Source organism: Podarcis melisellensis (assembly GCF_964234715.1).
Source record: "Podarcis melisellensis genome assembly, chromosome: 13".
NCBI lineage: Eukaryota > Metazoa > Chordata > Lepidosauria > Squamata > Lacertidae > Podarcis > Podarcis melisellensis.
In genome coordinates, this window is record NC_138545.1 from 36,809,453 (window position 1) to 36,827,169 (window position 17,717).

Here is a 17,717-nt window from a genome sequence, read left to right on the forward strand (position 1 = left end):
TTAGAATTCTTATCATGATACCAGAGGCCTTTCTTCTATGCACAGTTATAGAGTAACGGTACAATCCTAACCATGTTTGCTTGGAAGTAGATCCAAGGAAGGGCTATCGGGTGCACAGGTTAAATCCTGCTCCTTTGCCTGCGTGCACCAATTCCTAGAAGGCACCAAAATGGTACAGTTAAAGCAAAACAGGCAGAAGGAAAAATGCAAACTATTAAATGCAATATAATAAAGCATTGATCAGAGAAAACTGAGTGGAGGCAGGAACAAGGGAAAGCAAGGAAGATCTTTATTTTTCTGTTGCAACAGCATCTCCACCCCTTGCAAGGGGGTGAGGACCCAGAACAAAGGGATCCAATAACTTTCAACGACTTTAGAAATTGCCCAGCCCCTTAGCCAAAGACCACCCAAGAGGCATCATACACAGAAAGACAACAGAAATTTGAGAGTGTCACAGAAATTTGAGAGTTGTCACAGAAAGACAACAGAAATTTGAGAGTGTGTCTTGTCTCCTGTCTGACAAGATGCCTGATAATGGTCACTGATTGCATCACCTGGCCAGTGTGATAATTCTTCTGAGATGTTAAATACCTTAAGTTACTGAATTCAGATCACAGGCACACCCTATTCGTCTTACAAAACATGCCCTTAAGGCAGGATTTGTAAGTGAAAAGAAATGCTGGGAAAAGGTTTCCCCTTCTGCAGAGGAAATATTTGGGGTCATTAAGAATCACGAACTGCGGGAGGCAGTGGAAGACAGGAGTGCCTGGCGAGCTCTGGTCCATGGGGTCACGAAGAGTCGGGCACGACTAAACAAGAATCAAGATAGCTTCAGGATTGCTCTCCTGTACTATTTCAGATATATGGTTTATATACCTATGTTTAAGTGTGTTTTACCTTGTGCACTTAATGATCATTTATTTTTGAGACCTTAGAATTCTTATAATGAATTGATTTTAGAATGCTGTATTATTTTACTGTTGTTAGCCGCTCTGAGACCGGCTTTGGCTGGGGAGGGCGGTATATAAATGAATTTGTTGTTATTGTTGCTGTTACAGTAACTAAATCTTCTATAAAAAAAATTCCTTCCAGTAGCACCTTAAAGACCAACTAAGTTAGTTCTTGGTATGAGCTTTCATGTGCATGCACACTTCTTCAGATGCACAGGTATCTGAAGAAGTGTGCATGCACACGAAAGCTCATACCAAGAACTAACTTAGTTGGTCTTTAAGGTGCTACTAGAAGGAATTTTTTTTGTTTTGACTATGGCAGACCAACACGGCTACCTATCTGTAACTAAATCTTCTATGTGCCTTACCCACCTTCGCTTCAAACCTATTGCATTGCTCACGCAGGCTGCTCTATATACTGTACTGTATAAATATGCAGCCCATCCAATACAGATGGGGGGGGGCGAACACCTGTAGTCATTTCAAATCGCATTTTAATAAAATGCTCCTGCGATCAGTATTTATTTATTTATTTTAGCTACGTAAACGATGCACAGAGCGGTCTAGACTAGAGACACACCAGAAAATAATGCATGATGCGAGATAAAACGAGCCTAAACCCCGCGAGCCCTGAAGAGGCCAGCGTGAGAGTTCGGAGGAATGTCCCTTACCCCGCCCGGTAACCAAGCCGGATGCCGGGTCCTCCGCGCCTCTGAGGTTTCTGGGAAATGTAGTTTTTCCATTCAAAGTCGTGGGCAAAGCGGATCCCGGCAATTGCAGGTAATGGGAGTGGGCGTGGAGCGGATGCGAAGTGCGATGGTGGTGGGAAGGGGCGAGGCAGGAGGGTCGGGAGCGGCAGCGGAGAGCTATAAGGGAAAGGGCTGCTGGGGGAGGAAGGGAAAAGAGCAAAAAAAAAAGGGAGAGGGAACTTTCGCTTCCCGGTCTAGGTAGCCAAAATGGTTTGCAAACGCATCCTTTTAATGGAAGCAATGAGGCTGAGCTTTTTGAAAAGTGCAATCGATTATATGAATGTTTCCTAACATCACCAGCCCAAGACTTTGGGGGAACATGGAGTGGGGGGAAAACCCAGCCATGTTAAGTTTACAACAAATGTAACTCCTGGCACCCATTAAAGAGTATTTTGGGGGCTTGTGGGTTCGCCGCTTTTTCCTACGAATTTTGGGAGTTGTAGTTGTGCCAGGAGATTAAGGGGGCGTCTATGAAGACTCCTGGCCATTGCTATGTTTCTATTTCCAGCATCCTTTGAAGGAAGCCACCGGGGTTGGACTAGAGTAGTGGCTGTAAGAGCCCATAACGGACCAGGAAGTCTCTGGTTTCCTTACTGGCTGCTGCTCTCGCTTTGTTGCTTTAAGTTTAGGCCAGAGGGAGTGCCGGATTTACGTATATGCTAAAACAAGCTATAGCTTAGGGTCCCACTCTGTTGGGGCCCCCAAAAAATTTAAAAGAAAAAAACCTGGATGTACATTTCCAAAATATAAGATAAAAAACAAATAAAAGGAAACCTACATACAGCAACAGTGGTTTGTGTTGTGTATGGACCTATTAGGTCCATAAATTACCATATAGCATATATTCAACACAAAAAACAGCGACAATTTGTTGTTGACATAGGACAGCTGGACATATAAAAGGCCCCATTACCTTCAGTAGCTTAGGGCCTCATCAAACCTAAATCTAGCCCTGGCCAGAGGTTTTCAAACTTCTTGAGTCCACGGCTCCTTTAACCAACTATGTTTTTTCTGTGTCACACCCTTTAGGGATCAGAAGCCCAGTTATGTCACCCCTTGTCTGCAGAGCAAGCAGCCACTCACCCTTTTTCGAACACCCTCCCTTGTGGAGGGTTCCCTCAGTCTCCTCTCATTGGGAGTCCTCTGGACAACCCCTGGTCTCTGAGCTGCCCCCCCACCACAAAGAGTGATGCTCCCCAAGGCACCATTCACCTGTGGAGCTTATACCCAGGGCTGTTGCTGGTTATAAGCTCCAGGGTGCCTGAGATCACCATGTGGAAGTGCATGCCTGGGGAATCATTGAATCTTGACTGTCGTCGCACACTAATACAGTGGTACCTTGGGTTAAGTACTTAATTCGTTCTGGAGGTCCGTTCTTAACCTGAAACTGTTCTTAACCTGAAGCACCACTTTAGCTAATGGGGCCTCCTGCTGCTGCCGTAGCATGATTTCTGTTCTCATCCTGAAGCAAAGTTCTTAACCCAAGGTAATATTTCTGGGTTAGCAGAGTCTGTAACCTGCAGCGTATGTAACCTGACGCATATGTAACCCGAGGTACCACTGTACTGCAGAATTCTGTTATGTTTTATCCGCACAATCAGAATAAATTTCAGGAGCCAAAATGCTTTTCCTGTGCAGCCTGAGCAGGAGCAGTAAACGACACTATACTTAATTGTTGCAGCTTGCCTTCACTTATCCCACCCCACTGCCCTGCTCACAGATGTGAAGAATATTCTTATGTCATGAACAGTCCATGTCCCCATTAACAAAAAGAGGTCAGAATAGGCCAATATATATGTAGACTGCCCCTGGATCAAGTGGCTTTTCTTTTTTTAAGTTCTCTGAGTTCTTAACCTAGCTCAAGTTAGATCTCTGAACTAGCCATATGTCTAACTGAGAATCAATCACAGTTACTCCATCATTTGAAAAACAAGACTTCAGAGCCATCTTGCCCAGAAAATGGCAACTAGACATTCCATTTTGTTTTGTCTTTTTTATAATTTTCAGTTTTAATACATTTCAATAATTTCACAGTTATTTTATCATTTAAAAGCTCATCTTCCTCCTCTTTCTGCGGTTCCTTAAATTTATTTTTTAATATTTTCTGCATACCCAATTTAACTTAATTTGCTCATTTATTCATCTACTTTAAATATATACTCTTATAAAACTGCACGTTATTACAGTGATCCTGCCAATTCTCTTATCTGTTTACAGTTGAATTGTAAATATTCAATACAATAATTGTAAATATTCAATAAACCGTTTCCATTCTTTTATAAGACATTCCATTTTGGTGACTATAACCTTGGTGACTTTGGTGACTATAACCTTTGTTTAAGCCATTTGGCACCTAGTTTATATACCTAAGTTTCTAACACTGGCTTGGGCATGATGGGTGTTGGGAGTTCAACAACAGCTGGAAGGTCCATTCCTGATCTACAGGAAAGTAGATCTGGGAAAGATCTTCAGTGAGGTGTGATGATATGCTGATGACACCCAACTTCATCAGTCCCTCTGAGTCAGGCATGGCAGACTACTAAGCATGTTCGTGGCAATGGGATGGACCCCATTTGCAGCATCAAGGCACCAGCTCACCAAGATTTCGCAGTAAGCATTTCCTGTATCCTAACCAGTCTCACCATCTTTTCCAGCTTCACCACTATGGACGTATTCTACACCTCTGGAATCTGGTTTGCAGAGGTGCTTCAGACGAGCCTGCCTGGGCTGGAGGATTTTTGGCTTTGGATGACCTTCATGGGTGACCCAAAGAGCGTCATCATCATTTATTTCCCTCTCGCTTATTTCCTGCTCGACCGGAAGGTTGGCGTCAAAGTCCTTTGGCTGGGCTTGATCTCAGAATGGCTCAACTTAGTCTCTAAATGGTGAGAGGAGAAAGGTCACAAAACAAACGTCCCAGGCTTTAATAACCATTGGGACTCACTCTTGGTCTCAGGAAAAGGTTGGAGAAGCTGCCACCACGCAAGGCCAGTTGTCCATAGGTCCCAGCTGCTCTTGAAAGTGCGCCACGCCTCAGGAAAAGTTAACTGCATAGCTGCCACCCCCTCTTCTGATGTTAGTAGGCTAAAAGCATCCCTAAAAGCAGGGCCTGTTTCTGAAACTGTCTCCTGGGCCTCTTTTCAAAACCACCACTCTAATTAGTAGTGGGCAGCTGCCATTTTTATTTCCCACAATCCCCTGAAGCCACGTTATGTCCAGGGCATTGTGGGAAATCAAAACGGCAGCTGCAAATCAGTGCTCTAAAGTCACTTCACCTTAATTGGGGACTTTTGGTATCGTTTTTGTTAATTTCGATTCCTTAACAAAGTTCGGTTCTCTCAGTTTTGAGGACGCTGATTAGGCCTTGGAGCTACTTCGGCCAGAAGGGGATGGTGAGGTAAGACACCCCCACACCCACCAGGTGGCCTGGTGCACATCGCCAGCTTCTAACAACTGCCACTCCTTCCATGGCAATATTGATTTCAATAAATATTACCATGGTACCAGGGTTGGCAGTGCTTGTGCATGTACGTAAAGGGAGATAACATGCAGGAGTTGCTGCCTTCCATTTATTTGTTTAAATAAGCGACATCCCACTTTACAATTCTTAGGGATTTTCCATACTAATTACTAAAATGCTATATACGTGTGTGTTTTAAAAGCTCACAATGGCCACACCAGCCAGCCTTCTGCAACCTAGGTTCCCGCCAGATGTTCTGGACTACAACTCCCATCAGTCCCGCTCAGTGTGACTGGAGGATGCGGAGGATCATGGGAGTTGCAGTCTGAAACATCTGGAAGGCACAAGGTTGCTGTGGGCTGGAAAAGCAGCTGTTGACAGTAAGAGCAGCAGATAAAATGAAAAGTAAACTTAAAAGCTCCTGGAACTCGGAAAGCATTGAACCCAGGGAGCTGGGCATGTTTAGCCTGGAGAAGAGGAGGTTAAGGGGTGATATGATTGCCATGTTCAAATATATAAAAGGATGTCACATAGAGGAGGGAGAAAGGTTGTTTTCTGCTGCTCCAGAGAAGCAGACACGGAGCAATGGATCCAAACTACAAGAAAGAAGATTCCACCTAAACATTAGGAAGAACTTCCTGACAGTAAGAGCTGTTTGACAGTGGAATTTGCTGCCAAGGAGTGTGGTGGAGTCTCCTTCTTTGGAGGTCTTTAAGCAGAGGCTTGACAACCATATGTCAGGAGTGCTCTGATGGTGTTTCCTGCTTGGCAGGGGGTTGGACTCGATGGCCCTTGTGGTCTCTTCCAACTCTATGATTCTATGATTCTAATCTATGATTCTATGAATCCACTTGTCCCTTGTTATCTCTTAATATTTTGTTCTCCCTCTCCACAGGTTTTTGTTTGGTGAACGGCCTTTCTGGTGGATCTACGAGTCTGGGTTTTCAAGGAAGGAGGAAGTCACCCTCCGCCAGTTCCCTGCAAGCTGTGAAACAGGGCCAGGTCTGTCGCTCAAGAGAAGGTTCAAAACGCCAGTCAATCTGGGCTTTTGTGGTTGAAAAATGATTGGGGCCCTTAATTCCTTACATGCGGCGATCAGTTTTGAGACACAGGCAAGCAGTCTGTCCCACCAACTTAATTCAATACGTTATACTGGGGCAGCATCTTTTGATTTGTTCACCTGCTGTCTTGGGGACAAATGAAAGGTTGAATTAGATGCTGCAATTCCTCTGCCTGCAATGCAGAAAGCATAGAAAGCCGGTGTGGTTTAGTGGTTAGAGTGTCAGTCTAAGACCTGGGAGACCAGAGTTCAAATCCCCACTCAGGCATGAAGTCAGTTATCTCTTATCTCTCAGCATAGCCCACCTCACAGGGTTGTTGTGAGGATTAAATAGGGATGGGGAAAGAACTGCCCAGCACACCTTTGTCCATAAGTAACCAGGCCAATGGTGATGGTTCAGCATTGTTGTGTACCTGTTGAGGCCCATGGTCCAACTCTGGCTCACTAATAATCCTTGGAGCTTCCTGGCTCTGTTATTCTTCGCTGTTGCTGCCTATTCACTCACCCGCTCCCAAGTGAACAGTGAGAGGAGCAAAAACGACCTCCCTGTGCCTTGTCCACTTTGGGCGATGGCACTGATTGGATGCCAGAAGGAGAGGTCAGCCAATGAGTGGCAGCAGAATCAGTGGAGAAGAGGAGAAAGACCCACACAAGGAAGAATGGGGCAGTGAGAACAACTTGCCCAAGGACCCCCAAAAAACCTTGAAGCTGTCTTGCTGAGGACCCTCACACATTGCTTGTCTCAGTCATGTGGTAGTGATTCAGAAACTACAACTAACCCGAGTTGCAGCTGCCAGATTGATAACTGGGAGCGGCCGCCGGGACCATGTAACACCGGTTCTAAAAGATCTACATTGGCTCCCGGTAGGTTTCTGAGCACAATTCAAAGTGCTGGTGCTGACTTTTAGAGCCCTAAATGGCCTCAGTTCTGCATACCTGAAGGAGTTTCTCCACCCCCGTTATTCAGCCCGGACACTGAGGGCCTTCTGGCAGTTCCTTCACTGTGAGGAGTGAGGTTACAGGAAACCAGGCAGAGGGCCTTCTCAGTGGTGGCACCCGCCCTGTGGAACGCCTTCCCACCAGGTGCCAAGGAAATAAACAACTACCTGACTTTTGGAAGATATCTGAAGGCGGCCCTATTTAGGGAAGTTTTTAATGTTTGATGTTTCACTGTGTTTGATGTTTTATTTTTATTTTTAAAATTTATTTATTTGGTTTTTCAAATTAAAATTTTACAGAGATATATGAAACATAAATCATAAAAACAAGATTCCAAGGAATCTCCTGGACTTCCATCCCTCCCCTTTGTGGGTCCTATTATTAATTATTTCCTCCCACATCTTTTATGATAATCCAAAGCTTTTACTTCTTCCATTATGTCCAGAATTCAGCCTTAAACTACAAGTGATATTCCAATCCTACTAATGATTTTAATTGTCTACAATGGTCTTTAAGATAAGTTATAAATTTCCCCCATTCCTTATTAAAATTTTGGTCTTCCTGATTTCTGACTCTTCCGGTCATTTTAGCCATTTCCGCATGTTCCATCGACCTCATGGTTTGAGGTTTTAATTTGTTGGAAGTCACCCAGAGTGGTTGGGCAAACCCAGTCAGATGGGCGGCATATAAACAAACAAAATATAATAATAATGAATGGAACAGGTAACATAAGAAACTGCCTTATGTCATGACAGAGGTTGGTCCATCTAGGTAAGTATTGTCTACCCTGGGCAAGGAGAATCTGTGGCCTTCCCAATGTTATTCAACTGTCCAAGATCCCTGAATGTTGGATGTATTAGGTGGGGCTGATGGAAGTTGTAGTTTAGAAAACTCTGGAGGACCACAGGTTCCCGACATCTGGACTAGATGAGATCCAAAAGTCCTTCCAGCTCTAAAGTTATATGATATCCTTGGCATTAAATATCACACACCCACTTGGCAAAATGCTGGTACAGCTGTTTTGTGGCTCAGAGGCATGGAGTTTAGGACAAATAGGGGCTAGTTGGGGTTCCACAAAATAAATTGCTTTGAAGGCCAGTTGCCTGCTAGCCTATTAGCTTTGCACATCCAAGCAGAAGGCAGGTTTGATTTCTTTCCAAAGCCTCCTTCCAGGCACAGAGTTATTAGCTGTGTAAACATTGGCAAATTCGTCTAGGCTCCTCAAACTCTGCTTATTGGAGCCATCTCAAAAAAGGTCTACTTATCGGCCTCTTTAGCTGGGAAATGTGGCTGAAATAGCAAATCAGTATGGCTTCTGTGGGGGTCTTTTTGGTTTTTGGTTTGCTTCCCTGACCATTGGGCCATGCTGGCTAGGACTGATGGGAGGTAGAGCTCAACAACATCGGAAGGTCTCACAGAATCGTCAACCCTGATCTATAGATGTCGTGGTGGCATGCAAGCTCCACCCGCTTCCCCGTTTTGATTGAAGAGCAACTGTGTGAAACTGATTAGATTGATATTGAGTTTGCTCAGCCCGTGGGCTGCATGACCAGGCGAGCACTTGAACTCAGGACCCCATCCGTATTGTACATTTGAAGTAGGGTTGCCACCTTTGTTCTGCCAAAATACAGGACAGGGTGAGGGTGGAGTGTCTCTGCTTGAAAGTCCACAGGTTCCCCATCCCTGCTTTGGAAGAATGGTGAGATAAACATGCTACAACTCAAGAAGCCCAAAAAAGAGCTTAAGCAAATAAATAAGAGGTCCTCAAAGGGAGCTTAGTTGGGCCCCGAATGAAGAAAGATTATGTCCTTGCGGTTCGAACCAAGTTGAGTTATTGGCACATTTACAAATAAGAAATAAAAATTCCATGCCCACTTGTTGGACAGGAATAGTTGGCCAGCTCTCTCTCTCTCGGCAAAATGAAATGTTGGCCTGCGGTGGAGAAGATTGAATGCCACATCTGTCAGGAAGATCAAACTCTTGACGTAGAACGGAGCTGCTTGTTTGTGTACTTGGCTAATAAACTTAGAGCTGCTGTGAGGGAGGCAAATAGTTGAGGCCTGACGGTTTCAAGAGGCAGCGCAAACTTTTGAGAAGCCAGCAGGCTGACTGTTCCAGGCTGGTTTTGTTTATTTTTTACTTTTTAAAAAAGGTTTCGGTAAAGGTTTCTGTGGATGTCCCATGTTTGCTTTGCTCCATTGTGATGGCCAAGCGCTGCGTGGTTCTGAGGTATCCGTGGACCTTCTGGAATTCGCCTGAGACTTTTCTGAAATCGCCTGGGCTGGTGGTTTTCACTGGAACGCCTCCTGGTAATTCTCTGCTGGCGTTTGATTCGCCCCAGACCAGCTGCCAACAGAGCAAGGGGGAGAACCTCCACATAGACCACCAGGCCTGTCTCCAGCACTCCACCCCACCCAGGCCATGCCTTGGGTTACAGAGTTGGCAGGGACCGAAAGGTCGACTCGTCTGTGGTTTGTCTGTTGCAAAGCAGGGCAGTCTCCCAAGCATGCTGATTAAAAGAGAGAAAGAGAGAGGGGAAAAAAACCCTAATCCAATTCCTTTTTTTCTGCAGGAAGCCCCTCTGGCCACTGCATGATCACAGGCACGGCTCTGTGGCCAGTGGTGACCGCACTGACCGCACGGATATCACAGCACTCCAAAAGGTATGTCTCTGTATCTCAGCCACTCACATTCCCAGTCCTCCTTCCCTTCCCCCCTTCCCTCTTACTTTACAATAGCATTGTATGTTGTTGTTGTTTAGTCGTTTAGTCGTGTCCGACTCTTCGTGACCCCATGGAGCACGCCAGGCACCCCTGTCTTCCACTTCCTCCCGCAGCTTGGTCAAACTCATGCTGGTAGCTTCGAGAACACTATCCAACGATCTCGTCCTCTGTCGTCCCCTTCTCCTTGTGCCCTCCATCTTTCCCAACATCAGTCTTCTCTTTTCATGAGGTGGCCAAAGTATTGGAGCCTCAGCTTCAGGATCTGTCCTTCCAGTGAGCACTCAGGGAGAGGTTTGATCTTCTTGCAGTCCATGGGACTCTCAAGAGTCTCCTTCAGCACCATAATTCAAAAGCACCAATTCTTTGGCGATCAGCCTTCTTTATGGTCCAGCTCTCACTTCCATACATCACTACTGGGAAAACCATAGCTTTAACTATACGGACCTTTGTTGGCAAGGCAAGGTGATGTCTCTGCTAATAGCATTGTATACCTTACTTACTTACTTACTTACTTACTTACTTATTACATTTGCATTTCGCCTTTCCTCCAAGGAGCTCATGGGCCTTTCCACTTCCCCTCTTTTTCTCCCCCTCATAGCAACCCTGCGAGGCAGGTTAGCCTAGGAGCGACTGGCGGTCCAGTGTTAGAAACTTAGATATATAAGCCAGGCAGCCAGATGGCTCCTTAAACCAAGGTTGCAGTCACTAGAGTGGAATATCTAGTTGCCATTTGGGGGCACAAGACAGATCTAAAGTTTTGTTTTTCAAATGACAGACTGGCTGTGATTGATTCTCAGGTAAACATTCGGGTAGTTCAGATGACAACTTTGAGCTAGGTTAAGAGCTTTGAGAACTTAAAGAAGTAAATTTCCTCAATCCAGGGGCAGTCCGTCCACATACCATATTGGCCCGAATATAAGCCGCACTCGAATATAAGCCACTCCCTTCTTTGCTCTCTCCCTTCTTGGGGGAGAGGACGGGGGAATATGCGCAGGGCAGGCGCTGCTTTGTCGCACTCCTGGTTCTGTTTGCCCCGTGCTCCTGGCTGCATACTGGATAATTATTTTAAGGTTGCAAATATAAGCCGCACTTTAACTTTTCATGGTTGGCATTTGGGGATAAAGGTGTGGCTTATATTCGGGCCAATGCGGTATATATTGGCCTTTTCCCTGACCTCTTTTTCCTTTATGTAATGTTGGTGCATAAAATCAAAACAGGTGCAGTGAATTTTTGAGCTGACATTGGGTGGGTCGGTCAGTGGCATGTGCCAAGAGGTAGTCAACTTGGGCCCTGTAGATCAGGCATAGGCAAACCCGGCCCTCCAGATGTTTTGGGACTACAACTCCCCTCATCCCTAGCTAACAGGACCAGTGATCAGGGATGATGGGAATTGTAGTCTCAAAACATCTGGAGGGCCGAGTTTGCCCATGCCTGCTCTAGATGTTGTTGGACTACAACTCCCATCAGCCCTAATCTTGAGCTTCCTGCAGGAAAATAAAGGTAAAGAATAAATTTGAATAAAAATAAATAAAACCCCACTCTTTTTGCCTCTTACAGCTGGGTCGTGAAGGCCGGGCCCTTTACAGTTTATCTCGTCTTCCTGCTGGCTGTAGGCCTCTCTCGCATCTTCATCCTTGCTCATTTCCCCCACCAAGTCGTTGGCGGCATCTTGACAGGTGGGTACACTGTGGCGTCCGGCGGCCATCTCTGCTGCCTGTGCTTTGATATCCCAGCATCCTTTGCAGAAGGGCCTTGCTTTGTGTCTTCATGAGGACCGTTAACGGTGCTATAGGTCCAGTTTAGAGATTAACGTTCCCCCCGTAGCCAGGCTCAGAAACGAACCACAGAGGCTTGTGGGAAACAATCCTGAATGAGGGAAGAGGTGTTCTCGGATCGCTCAGAATTTCTCCTCTGCCTCAGATTCAAAGATTTCCCAGTCGTGATCGCGAAAAGCTTTTTCCCTTCCCTCTTTAATCAGGCCGCTGAAATCAAGAACGCTCAAGGGGCAAACAGGGTTAGGCGTACATGTGCCAAAGGATCTGTGTGTAAACTCCAGTTCTGGTACTGGGAGGCAGGCAGGAACACAGAGGGACATTGGAGGATGGATGGCGGCTAACAGATTGAGGTTGAATCCTGACAAGACAAAAGTACTGTTTCTGGGGGACAGGGGGCAGGTGGGTATGGAGGATTCCCTGGTCCTGAATGGGGCAACTGTGCCCCTGAAGGACCAGGTGCGCAGCCTGGGAGTCATTTTGGACTCACAGCTGTCCATGGAGGTGCAGGTCAATTCTGTGTCCAGGGCGGCTGTCTACCAGCTCCATCTGGTACGCAGGATGAGACCCTAACTGCCCGCGGACTGTCTCGCCAGAGTGGTGCATGCTCTGGTTATCTCTGGCTTGGACTACTGCAATGCGCTGTACGTGGGGTTACCTTTGAAGGTGACCCAGAAACTACAACTAATCCAGAATGCGGCAGCTAGACTGGTGACTGGGAGCAGCCGCCGAGACCATATAACACTGGTCCTGAAATATCTTCATTGGCTCCCAGTATGTTTCCGAGCACAATTCAAGTGTTGATGCTGACCTTTAAAGCCCTAAAACGTACCAGTATACCTGAAGGAGCGTCTCTACCCCCATCGTTCAGCCTCGACACTGAGGTCCAGCTCTGAGGGCCTTCTGGCGGTTCCCTCATTGCGAGAAGTGAGGTTACAGGGAACCAGACAGAGGGCCTTCTCAGTAGTGGCACCCGCCCTGTGGAACACCCTCCCATTAGATGTCAAGGAAATAAACAACTATCTGACTTTTAGAAGACATCTGAAGGCAGCCCTGTTTAGGGAAGCTTTTAATATTTGATGAATTATTGTATTTTAATATTTTGCTGGAAGCCACCCAGAGTGGTTGGGGAAACCCAGCCACATGGGCAGGGTAGAAATAAATAATAATAATAATAATAATAATAATAATAATAATTATTATTATTATTATTATTATTATTATTATTATTATTATTATTATTTCCTCTTAATTCTTCACCTTCCTGAGCCACTGTTTTGCATCTGGCTACTGTTGGGGGTCCTCTGGGTTCTAAAATATGGGATCCTAAAATCTGCTGACTCCTGGCTTAGATATGGAGGGCAATGAGAAGAACCCAGCCATAGAATTGGGGGCTCTATGTTGCATTTCCCCCTTTTCTCACTTCTCTCCTCTTCCTCCCCCCCCCCCGGGTCTCTCACTGCCTGCCAGCAATCATCCTGGGCTGGCTGCTAGAATCCCACGTCCCGCTAGAGAGGAAACTCAGCTTCTTCATGTGGGCCTCGCTGTCTCTCCTGCTAAGTGGCATCGTGACCTATTGGGCATTGGTTGCTCTCGGCGTAGATCTCAGCTGGTGAGTTCCTTCCGCCAGGGAGACGGGACACTGGGCTGCAGGGCCATCCACGTGGACTCTTTCCCCCCCCAGCGATGGCGGTTGTTGTTCTGTGCCTCCGACTCTACATTCCACACCCTTCCTGCACATGTTAACTTTCATCTCATTGGCGTTGTGCATGGAGGTGCAATCTGCCTAGCAAAAGGACGCCTGCATAGCTGGTGGCGGGTGGATTTTGGGGTCACATAGCTGGTTTTCTAAACGCCTCACACTGCTCCATTTCTCCTGCCTCTTAGAAATGTTGTTTGTTGTTTAGTCGTTTAGTCGTGTCCGACTCTTCGTGACCCCATGGACCAGAGAACGCCAGGCACCTCTGTCCTCTACTGCCTCCCGCAGTTTGGTCAAACTCATGGTGGTAACCTCGAAAACACTATCCAACCATCTCGTCCTCTGTCGTCCCCTTCTCCTTGTGCCCCCCATCTTTCCCAACATCAGGGTCTTCTCCAGGGAGTCTTCTCTTCTCATGAGGTGGCCAAAGTACTGGAGCCTCAGCTTCACGATCTGTCCTTCCAGTGAGCACTCAGAGCTGATTTCCTTCAGAATGGAGAGGTTTGATCTTCTTGCAGTCCATGGGACTCTCAAGAGTCTCCTCCAGCACCATAATTCAAAAGCATCAATTCTTCGGCGATCAGCCTTCTTTATGGTCCAGCTCTCACTTCCATACATCACTACTCTTAGAAATACTTTTCCTCAAAACGTCCCAAAATAGGGCTATAGTCTCCAAAATGTCAGCTTAGCTTGGCTTCTCAAAATGGAGATGAAGAAAAGCACAACGCACCAAGTTTCTTGGCTTCAGAAATCTTAGGATATCTCTTAAGTTCTATCCCAGGTGCTGGTTCCCTTACATTAGTGTTACATCCCAAACCTGGTCCGCAACAATGCTGTTTTTGGACTACAGTTCCCATCATCCCTGACCACTGGTCCTGCTGGCTAGGAATGATGGGAGTTGTAGTCCCCAAAACTGCAGAATCGTAAAACAGAATTGTAGAGTGGTTCTTATCATTTTCAATTACATTTATATAGCGCCTTTTGCCCGAAGATTTCAGGGCGGTTCGCAAGATTAAAAATACAGGATAAAAGCACAAAATTAAAGAGTTAAAGCAAAAACAAAACAATAACCCCTGAAATATACTCGGAGTCGAGAGTGGATTTCATGCTCTTTATTCAGCTCATAGTGGTGGGAGGAATGGAAGTTCCCCCAGAATGTCTGTTTTATATACATTATTTACACAATGGGCCCCACGTGATTGGCTAATTCCGGGATTCACCTGTAGGCCAATCAGGTTGCGGATTCACTTCCACCTGGAGCTGGATTGGGTGGCTCCTGTGGACAAATCAGACTGCTGCATTCTGGACCCTATTGTTCTAGAACCAATCAGACTATTGCCTTTTGGATCCTATCTAACTCAGTACATAACAACCCCCCTTCCCACAAACACATTTTAAAGAATATTAACCTATTCTATGCACTAGGCAAAGAAGTTCTTCTTTTTGCCTGCCCTGAATCTTCCAGCATTCAGGTTCATTAGGTGGCCCAGAGCTCCAGTATTATGAGAGAGGCAGAAAGAAAGTTCTTTTCCCTATCCACTTCTGGTATGCCCTGCATAATTTCATTCCCCTCTGCCTGCCTGACCTACTTGTTTCTCTTCCTTGCTCTCCTCCCAGGTCCATCGGCCTCGCTACCAAGTGGTGCACGAACCCAGAGTGGATCCGCATGGAGACACGGCCCTTCTCGTCCCTGTGCCGCGACACGGCCACTGCCCTTGGCCTTGGCCTGGCCTTTCAGTCGTCGTACTACACCCAGCTCAAAGGCGAGAGGCCCGGCTGGTCCCAGAGGCTCTGCTGCGCCACGCTGTCCCTCGTGGTCCTGCGGCTGCTGAGCGACGTGGCCCAGCCGCAGAATGTGGCTCTTTGGTACGGGCTGAGTTTTGCGAAGTATGCCATCTTCCCATGGGTGGTGATCGCACTGCTCCCCAAAGCGTTCCACGCTCTGACCTCCAGCACGGGGCCGCCCCACCGAGAGTAGCCGGCAGGGGAGACATAGGCAAGGAAGCCCACAGCAACCCTTTGCTTTACCTCTGTTCCTCCCAGAGTGAGGTAAGATTTTTCCAACAGAGGAGAGATTTCCTCAAGTAAAACGAGTCTGTTCACTCAGTCTGACCTCGTCTATAAAACAGCCTTACCAAAAAACCCACAACCTCCCCTTGAATCCCTTTTTGCCAGGTAGAGAATCCCATTTTTAAAAACAAACCACTGCACACTTTTCTGCTCTTTAATGGGTGTTGAGGCATTTTAACACCCCCAAAGATTTGATGTGACTGCAACAGCCCTTTCTACTATATACCTATGGAAATAAGTTTCATGGACGACCGTAAGACATAAACATTGGGAGAATCGAACTCCCCGATTTCCCTCAAAGGGGAAACAGGCCACCTCATCACACATTGCTTTCCACCCACCATATTTTTTGCTCTATAAGACGCACCGGACCACAAGACGCACGTAGTTTTTGGAGGAGGAAAACAAGAAAAAAAATATTCTGAATCTCAGAAGCCAGAACAGCAAGACGGATCGCTGCGCAGTGAAAGCAGCAATCCCTCTTGCTGTTCTGGCTTCTGGGATAGCTGAGCAGCCTGCATTTGCTTTGTAAGATGCACACACATTTCCCCTTACTTTTTAGGAGGGAAAAAGTGAGTCTTATACAGCAAAAAATACGGTAAGTCCCAGTTGCTTAGGAAGCACTGTAGTCGCAATATACTGGCACAGCCTTTAAGGCTGGCTAGCTAAGCCTTTGCCTCCCTTCAGCCGTTGTCGGCACATTACTTAGCCATCATGACTGTACGTGCGTTAAGAAAATTAAAGAAACCCGCCAACTTGCTTGAACACAACGGATTAGCACCCCATCTTTCTGTTTTGCAAGCAACAGCCATGGTTTTAAAACAGTGTCGGCAATCGCAAAAAGCCATACCTGCCTGGATTAGGGGGGACTGCCTTGGGATTTTGGGTCCAGCACACCAGAAAAAGTGACTGGGTAGCAATGCCTAATGCAAGGGCGCAGAATCTGTGGTTCTCTTCCTGTTGCAGGACTACAACTCCCATCATCCATGACCATTGGTTGTGCTGGCTGGGGTTAAATCCAACGTAGGTTTCCCCATCCGTAGTCTTAAGATTTCCTTCCCTTTGTTTCTTCCAGTTTTTGCCAAAGCTTATCTATCTATCTATCTATCTATCTATCTATCTATCTATCATCTATCTATCTATCTATCTATCTATCTATCTATCCAGTGATTTTTTTTTCCTGAGGGGACGCATACCCCTAAACATTTTGTGAATCTAAGTCTGGCCTCATTGAGGGGCAGTATTTCAATAGGAGTAGGAAAATGAGAGTACCCCTAGACATTTTTTTTTAAGAAAAAAAGCACTGTATCTATCTGTCCTGAATATTGGTATCATAATAAAGTTTGCATTCACAGCTTGTCATGTCATTTGCCAGCACATGCTTTTGAGACAGCAAGAAATGGAATCTGAAGGAGTTGCTAGACTTTTTTTTGTTTGTTTTTTAAAAGGAGCACAGGATATAGAAGTCTTTTATTAAAAAGAAAGCTGCTGTTGCAAGTAAGCTTTCACAGCATTCAGACTGTGTTTTGCGCTGCCCCCCTCCGCCTCTGGCATATCCACTAGTGAGAACTGTGGAAAAACAGACAGAGCTCACACCCAAAGAAAACCAGTGGGGATTTATGGGAGTCCTGGGGCAAAATCTCACACGTGTACAAGTTTGGGGGAAGACTGGTGATAAACTAGCAGTGCATCCGCCCTCCAAATGTGGATACTTCTATATAGACAAAATGGCATACGCAGGTGGAAGGTATTGGTAAGGCTAAGCCAGCTCAGTGGGCACAGAATACTGGATGACCAGAAAAAGGTGGTGGGAGAGAGAGGAAGAGGGGGAAGGAAAATGGAATGTGGGGGTGGGGGAATCCATGAATGGTTCAAATCCTGAACTGCAGCACTCCCACCTTGCACTCTGTTGTTTCAGGTCCCATTTGTATTCCTGCTTTGTGAACGTTTTGATTTTTTTTTTAAATTCCAAAAGAGTCATAAAGGTAAAGGGACCCCTGACCATTAGGTCCAGTCGCAGCCAACTCTGGGGTTGCGGCACTCATCTTGCTTTATTGGCCGAGGGAGCTGGCGTACAACTTCCGGGTCATGTGGCCAGCATGACTAAGCCGCTTCTGGCGAACCAGAGCAGCGCACAGAAACGTCGTTTACCTTCCCACCGGAGCGGTACCTATTTATCTAATTGCACTTTGATGTGCTTTCGAATTGCTAGGTTGGCAGGAGCTGGGACCAAGCAACGGGAGCTCACCCCGTGGCGGGGATTCGAACCGCCAACCTTCTGATCGGCAAGTCCTA

General features: G+C 46.3%; 1 protein-coding gene across 1 annotated transcript; it reads left to right on the top strand.

Moving 5' to 3' along the window:
• Positions 1-1,531: 1,531 nt before the first annotated feature.
• G6PC3 (glucose-6-phosphatase catalytic subunit 3) lies at positions 1,532-16,784 on the top strand. Its single transcript, XM_081884273.1, is given in 8 exon segments — positions 1,532-1,597; positions 1,600-1,730; positions 4,354-4,584; positions 6,055-6,161; positions 9,731-9,821; positions 11,439-11,557; positions 13,124-13,265; positions 14,970-16,784. Coding segments are annotated over 8 exon segments (1,236 nt in total). The 5' UTR covers positions 1,532-1,543; the 3' UTR covers positions 15,331-16,784.
• Positions 16,785-17,717: the final 933 nt, after the last annotated feature.